At 32.6% G+C, this 8,030-nt stretch overlaps 1 protein-coding gene across 3 annotated transcripts in view; it reads right to left on the minus strand.

Moving 5' to 3' along the window:
* LOC106688370 (uncharacterized) overlaps positions 1–8,030 on the minus strand; it is an 83,779-nt gene that overhangs the window by 36,031 nt on the left and 39,718 nt on the right. For 2 of the 3 annotated variants that reach the window (XM_014432790.2, XM_067053332.1), the window contains exon 10: positions 1,589–1,888. The exons of the other annotated variant lie outside the window; for it this stretch is intronic. In XM_014432790.2, the coding sequence (XP_014288276.1) occupies positions 1,589–1,888 (300 nt within the window). The remainder of the gene's footprint in view (positions 1–1,588; positions 1,889–8,030) is intronic. 3 annotated transcript variants of the gene reach the window in all.

An 8,030-nucleotide genomic window follows, 5' to 3' on the forward strand; every position in this document is an offset into this window, starting at 1 on the left:
TGCAAGCGTTAAAGAGAAGATACTTTTGGTGGGGGATGAAGAAGACTATCACAGAAGTTGTAGGAAACTGCGAAGTTTGTCAACGCACAAAGTATGACAGACATCCACTAAAAGGCAGACAAGAAGAGACACCTACCGCAGATGCGCCGCTCAATGATTTACAGGTTGACACTTTCACGTGGAGAGGATTTAAATGTATAACCATAATTGATCTCTTCAGTAAGGTGGCAATGGGGCACCAGGTTCAGGAAAAGTCGTCGGAAGCAGTGCTGGCAGCTCTCCGAATGTGGTTTCAGGTTGACCAGGGACTGGAACCGGACGTGGCAATGCCTAAGGCGATTGTGGCATACAATCATTCTGTACATACAGTTACGGGGTTTTCACCATTTGAGGTCCTCTTTGGGCTTCGAGAACACCAGTGGGACAATAAGTGCACGGCAGCAAACGGAGAAGAAATACACAACAACCATTTTGCTCGAAGAAAGTGGTTGTAGAATCAATATTGAAAATACGAACAATGATTTTATAGAGTCAGCCATACTGTCAAGTGAAAGACTCATATATAGATTAAATGAAATTAAAAATCTCATTATTAATAACTATAGTGATGCGAAAAGTTATCAAATTGAAAAAAACATTCTTTTTGCCATTACCCAATACTATCTACGACTTTTGATGTAGATATTATTTTTTTAAACGTATTTGGCTTTCCAACGGGGTATAATACGTCTATATTACTACTGTTATTTTCGGAAATGTGTTATAAGCCTAGAAAAAATATTCTTCATCTCGTTTCCTTGGCTTTAGTAGCAAATCCTTTAATAGCTTATTTTTATTACTACTAACAGTGCTTATCCGCAATAAAGCCTTGTTAGACTTATTTTAATGAGGATAATACCTATCTGATATTAAATACTACTTAATTTGACATCAATTTATCGAATTTTATCTAAATCGTTAGAGCTGTTTTTGATAAAATCCTAACAAAGTGTAAAATCGATATAAATAGGCATTTGCTGTTGGTCAATTTGAAAAAAAAAAGTAGCTGGTACGTTTCAGGCATATACGCACCTTAAATATCTAATTTCTAATTATTTTTGTATCATTATTCTTTTTTTGAACTCGACTGTTGGCGAAATTTTGCAGTACTTGGTTTTTTTCAACTCACTCGACCTCAAAACATATATTTCCTTCTCAAGGCCGAATTCGAAATTTCGCATGGTTGCAATACTTTATATTCCATATATTAGTGAAAATAAATTTGTATAAGAATGCTTAGTAACATTTAGTAACTACTTCTGTGCAATCTTTAGTTCTATTTCGAACTTCAATTCTTATTGAATTTGCAAACTTAGTGGTCTCTAGCATATACTATTGTAACTACTTTTTTTTTTTTATATTTACAAATTTCTAAATTAACACTCTAACTGAACCTTGACCAAAACGATTTTGAAACATTCCCATTTGATATTGAGTATAATGTGACACTAATGACTACTATCCAGCCGAATCAACGGTGCGGGCTGCAGCATCTTAAACGACAGATCAACTTTGGTTCATCTTTGAGGTTTGAATCTGTAAAAGTTACTCGTGATTTCTTCATCCTGAACATCGACGGCTTTCTCTTTAGCATGGGCTTCCTGATCGGTAGCGTTCTGCATTTGATGCCAGCGGTGATCCCTTTGTCGCTCTGATCCGCCCCGAACTCCGATTCCGTCCACTCTGCCACCCTCAGCTGCAGATCGTCACAGCAACATAAGCTAGAGTTCGAATGGCCTTTGGAGTGCTCCTTTTCGCTGCTCATGCGGGAGCGGATCGATTGCGAATCCTCTTTTTTCTTCCTACCGCTGGTGGTCCAAAAGTCGGGGACACATTCTTCGCTGTCGCTCTAAGTAAAATTTCAAAAAAAATTAGCAACCAGAAGTAAATGGAGTTAGGTCTGAAGGGTCGGTATAATTCTTCCGTCATTATAATATTTCCTTTATTTATTTAATTGTTTTATGTGTTACTATTACTGGCTATAGTGCACTTCCTTCAGATTTAATATAATATTTGACCGTCTGGATGCTCTCTAATCTATTGCTCAAATCAAGAGAGTTAAATTAGTCACTTGCCCATCTGACTCGTCCCTGTATCCTCTTTATGTGGAGTTATTTTACCTTAATTTGAAATCGTTCATATATATATATATTTTTTTTTTTTTTGGACAAATGACGAATCGCAATTTCGATTCCTAAATTCATATTGGAACTTTCATTACAGTTATTTATATAAATGAGAGGTTTCAAAAGTTTTAATGCCCAAAAATGAACCGTTTTGAGATAGGGAACAAATTAGTTACGGTTAAAATTTCATCCTTAGGCAACAGTGCCATGGTTACTATGGAATACTTATGCGGAAATTGAGCGAACGGCTCAGCTGATTAATATAATTGATGGGTTAAATAATTCATCTATATACCGTGAATGCTTTTCAATACGTCGTGCTCAAGATCTAGGAACTGATTGCATCAAATTCATTTAGTCTGTCCATCTGTGCTAAGATAAAAATATTTTGAACTAAAGACTTACCCAATTCATAGGTTCAAGAATGTTTAGAACATTTTGAGCTCGAAATCAAAATGTGTTTAGTCTGTCCATTTCTGAATATGTGACATTTGTATGAGTGAAGGGCCCGACAGATTTACAATTTTCATGCCTCAAATTATTCCCCCGCGTTCCAACCTAACATTTCTTGCCCGCCTAAAACAAATGTTCACGTACGGTCTAGCTGTGTGGCCCAAGAGGGAGCAGTATAGTAAATTCAGAGTGACTATAACTTTAGGGATAACTGAATCTTAACTGTAAAACTCAAGTGATATTTGTATTCAATCCAGTGGAGCAAAATTTATTACGTGAACTGCTACTTAAAAACAGTCATTATATAGCATGCACTTGACCCTGAAACACCCTATGTAGGGAAATGTTGATATTGTTGAATATTATCACGTTTTTGGTCAACTGTAACATATTAGTGTATAGTATAATGTTATTATATCGTTCCATAAAGACTCGTCTAAACACAGCGGTCCGTACAAGGCGAAATCTTATCAGTTATTTGATTTTCTATTTTAAGGGGCCTCTACATGTTGGCCAAGCCATGGCGAACTCAGACATGGGCGAGCATGAGGTTGGGTGGCTTGTACGAGTTGGCCTAGGCTCGTTGCCGATCCGTCGAGAGTCGGTTTTTTGGACACAGATCAAAAGGGTTCGTGAAAGCGCTCGTGTAGCATCTACACCATTGTTCTTTGTCTAGTTGCAACTGAGAGCTGTTAGGAGGTTAAAGGTGTTTGTGGGTACTTTTTTAAATAAATTTTATATTTAATCTTGTTTATTTATATTTAACTTCCTTTCATTTTCTTTTTTGTAATAAAAATAATATAATCCCAGTGCAATGGCTGAAATCACTTTTCACTTTTCACACTGACATGTCGATGGTCCGCTCTTTATTTACCGAGCATTTGTACAAGCCTCCGATTCGTGGCGAGCGGCCAACATGTGGATTATTTAGACCAGCCAGTCCTTTCAGTTCCTCGTAATGTCACCTTTCCTTGCGTGACGAGATCCATCGGAGTTATTTAGATAACAGATGACTGAGCAAATAAGGGGCCACATTGTTTTCTGGTATACTCTCACAGTGGTTCGATGATACTTAATATAATTCACATATCTCATTTTCTTCTTTATTATTATCGCATTGTCATGACTGAATAGCATGAATTAGTATTTTTCAAATTTTCACGTCTCATCTTGTTTTGAATGTTCTATATCGGATAATACTGTACTAACTGTCTGATTGAACAGTTTAGTGTTGTATTATATTTGAATTATGTTCATGAATAATAATTTCGCTTCGATTTTTAATTAGGTTGTATATTTTGGTTCAATATTTGAATATTGAAGCAAAATAGGAAAAGTTGTAATTACACGGCATTTACTCTAAAATGTTTCAGATTTTTTTTCTTGATAACATAGTAGATAGAAGTTAGAGCATAATCAACATTTTTTTTTTACTTTCACTTGCCAATATAAGAGATGAAGAGAAGTATTGCGATCGTTCAAAATTTTCAAGTTTTCGATGAAAATACGCGTTCTTTGACGTCCTCTGAGTTCAAATAACCAGGTCTGTGCGTGTGTGTAAATAGTCCAACTCGAAAATGAAAAATCGTATGATACTGAAATTACATATTTATTATATAAATTTAGGGATAGTGTATGCCTGCTATGTTAATAACTTTTTCCATAAAATCAACCAACCAAGTGCCACTTTATATAATCGATTTTACACATGTTTCTTTGTTTTTGTTTAGTGACGAAAAACATCATGAGCCATCAATTTCTTATTTATTTTTGCTTACAGTTGTTTTATTATTATATACATATTTCTTCTTTTATTTTATTTTATTCTTCTAAGAAGAATATATCTAAAATCGAACAAACTAGCAGACTTAAATTGTCATTAATAAATATATGTATATTTATTATTACTTTTAAGATTTCATAAAATTATCAACAGTGCAAGATATTTTGGTTCTTATGATTAAGATAACATTTAACCAGTTATGAAAAAATTGTAAACTAAAATCATTACCTATATCTGGTCTATATTTGTTTTAATATGATTAAAAACTAAATTAAAACAAGTAGCATAAAACCATATTTAAACATTTCATAGACGTTGTTCATCTTCAAATCGTCCTTCAATTCCAGGTTGGGAGGTTAATTATTTATTTTTATTTTTAGTAATAATTTGTAGTAAAATTTCTACTAAGCGACTATACGTTTGACAGTTGCAATGTCTACACTTATCAGCTGCATAAAAGCCAGTAAAGATTCCTAAAATTATTGGTTTTATTCTCTTCTTTTTTTAGGATGACATGGAAGCCTACCGACCCTTCAGGCGGATGCTGTATTTTTTTAAAAATTCTTTACTACAATAAAAATACTTATATTACTATAGAGTAAAAAATATATAAAAATGGCCTCTGTGCACAGCCGATTAAATGTGATAATGCTACATATTATTGTTATATGTTTTTTCGACGTTCATGATTGTCTGCCATTATCATAGTATTGAGACATTCATGAATGTATTAATATTACTTAAAGTTTAGAGATGAGTATTACAGATATCTAGCGACCATGCTACTATCTGTTGGTTACCGATCAGTCCTCACGAAGGCCTGAAATTCAGGTCGAAACGTTGGCATAAATAAATAATTTTTACATATTTGTGTATCATTAATGACCACTCCTACGACTGTCTTCTTCTCATAAAATTTTGACTTTAATCAGCAGTTAGTAACTCAAACTACCAACGTTATGCTTTAAAAAAATATAAATTTCCTAAAAAATTATGAAAACAGCCAAAAGTATATGGTGATATGAAGAACTTAAATTCACAATAAATGTTAGATACTATTTAATGACAGAGTGCTTCATTTTATGCGTAGTAGTGGCTTATAAAATTTATGGGATCAGATTTACGACAACTGTGTTCTTTATAATGGCCAAAAGATAACATTTTCTTAGTTCTCAACTACTTATTGCTTTTATAATAAAAAAATAGTGAGTTCTTATCTGAATGTAGAATATTGCCATTACCGGTATGTGAAGATAATTTAGATGTGGCTTCTATAATGTTTAGTGTGACTATTGTAAATTCAATAAAATACTTTTATGTAATAATGACACGAACATCAATGATCCAAATTCTCTCAACTATTTATTTTTAAAAAAATTTCTAAGTTTCGTGTAAAAATTATTAATTTTTAGTAATAATGTGAAAACGATTTTTAGGTTACCTCCATGAAAATGATCTGAGGGCCGAAACGTTGGAAGTTATTAAAATAAAAAGTTGAGAGAATTGGGATCATTGATGTTGGTGTTAATTTTAATACAAACCATTCTCAAACAATTAATCTAATACTTGTATATACGTATTTGTTTATTCTATTACCTAAAATTAAATCCCGTAGAAGTTTTCTCATGGCTATTATCACTAAACAATTTTAAATTTTTCTTTTTTATGATTGTGTGGAGCATTGAATTAATATTGAGGTAAAAAAAATGGCGTACTTGTGTATCATAAATGATAAATCTTTTTACAGTTGAAAAAAAATCCATTATAAAAAAAAATATTAGAACTTTTTCGAACGAATTTCTTTGAAATTGGTTGAATGTTTGCGATTCTTGTATATGAAACACCACACTTTGTTTACAAACCTGATAACAGTTAAAGGAGCAGTGACCTACAACATGGGAAACCCAACCACAACCCGAAGAATGAAGCCCTGGCTGCTGCAGGACATTCTGTTATAAATTTTATATTTATCATTTCTATTATTGTCACACTAAAATTTTATTTTATCTTGAGTTTTTTTTTCTCTTTCTTCTTGTTCTTAAATTCTGTTTCTTTTTTTTTCCATTAGAAGTCAATAATTTATTTTGTTAAATCCACAAATGTCATTGTTTTTGTAATTAACTTTACTTTTCTATTTCATTAAGAATTATTATTTTAAGATATTTATTTTATCTTCTTAATCTTCTATATTAAGTATAATAAGTTTGTCCAGTAAATGTTGTAATAGTCGGAATCGACGAGGAGTTTCCTGTCTTTTCAGTCTTGTATGAGTACTCCAAGCCAGTCGTTTGTCGAGTTGTAGTCCTAGGTAACGGATCTGTTCGACAGGAACAGTGGGATATTATTAAAGGATATTGTGGGGCAGGAAGTCATAGGTTTACAACGTTATTCCTGTTTTGAAATCATTGTTCAAGGATGGTAATGTGGGATTGGAGGGTTTGGGATAAGCAAGAATACAACCTTTAAGTACTCCAGCTTGAGGATAGAGGGATGAATAAACGCAGTTGTAATTTACTTAAAATAATTTATAAGATAAGAACGGATAGTGAGGAACTTTGTAGGAGGTAGGAATTTACAGATCTGTTAAAGCAGTCCCATGCCAGACTCGATCAAAAGACCTGTCTATTTTTTTTTTTTAATATCTTTATTGAACTTTATAACTTTACTACAATTTATGAATGGTCAGGTGTGTAGCACTTTGTAAGATAGGTCTGTTAGTAGAGCAAAGGTTGTACAAGAAAGTGATTTGGTTAGAATCATGCTTGACTGCCAAAGTTTAACCTGGAAAACTGGGTTAACCTCGGAGGGCTCCAGAAACCACAGGGTTGACTCACGGCTACATGTCTGAATAAATAATTTTCTAATAAACAAACACACCCATAAAGTTTAAATATTTAACGTTTGGAACTAAAAACAGTTCGAATTGCTTTTATATTTCATAATATTTTTCATCAAGTAATTTTCACTGCCCTATTTTATGAAGATCCGGCCTAATATGTCAAAGAGTTGCAGTCTGACGATAAAAAATTTCAGCTGTTTCAAAACTTTAAAAAAATAATATTTCATTCAGAGCTCCATTAAAAGAAATGCTTTATTTGGCCATGCGGCCCAAGCACATTGGGTTGCTATAACACACAGCGTACCCATCAATCTATAACTGGACATATACACACTGCAATACATTAATATGTATGTATATATAGTTGACCGTAAAAATTGATATATAAGAAGATGGTCAGGGTTGCGGTCAAAAGATGATAAATAGCTGTAAACTGTTTTTGTTTCTCTTTTAAATAAATAGTTGTAAACCATTTTTGTTTCTACATATATAAGAAGATGGTCAGGGTTGCGGTGAAAAGTGAAACAAAAATAGTTACAGGGCTAAAAAGATACAAAATGATACAATGATAAGAATAAAAATACAAAGATAAGATACAATGATAAAAATAAAAACAAGGTACAATGGCAAGAGTAAAAATTTCTTTATAAAAATACGTAAAATATAAAGCTAAAAAAGTACAGCAGATGCATATAAAACAAAAACAATACGGGGAAAGGGAAACAAAAAAAAAATTATATAGAGATAAAATAAACGTCATGAAAGAATAATAAAAATAAAAATAAATAAA

This window comes from Halyomorpha halys, unplaced genomic scaffold (genome assembly GCF_000696795.3).
Source record: "Halyomorpha halys isolate HHAL.00 unplaced genomic scaffold, Hhal_1.1 Scaffold1113.1, whole genome shotgun sequence".
Classification (NCBI taxonomy): Eukaryota; Metazoa; Arthropoda; class Insecta; order Hemiptera; family Pentatomidae; genus Halyomorpha; species Halyomorpha halys.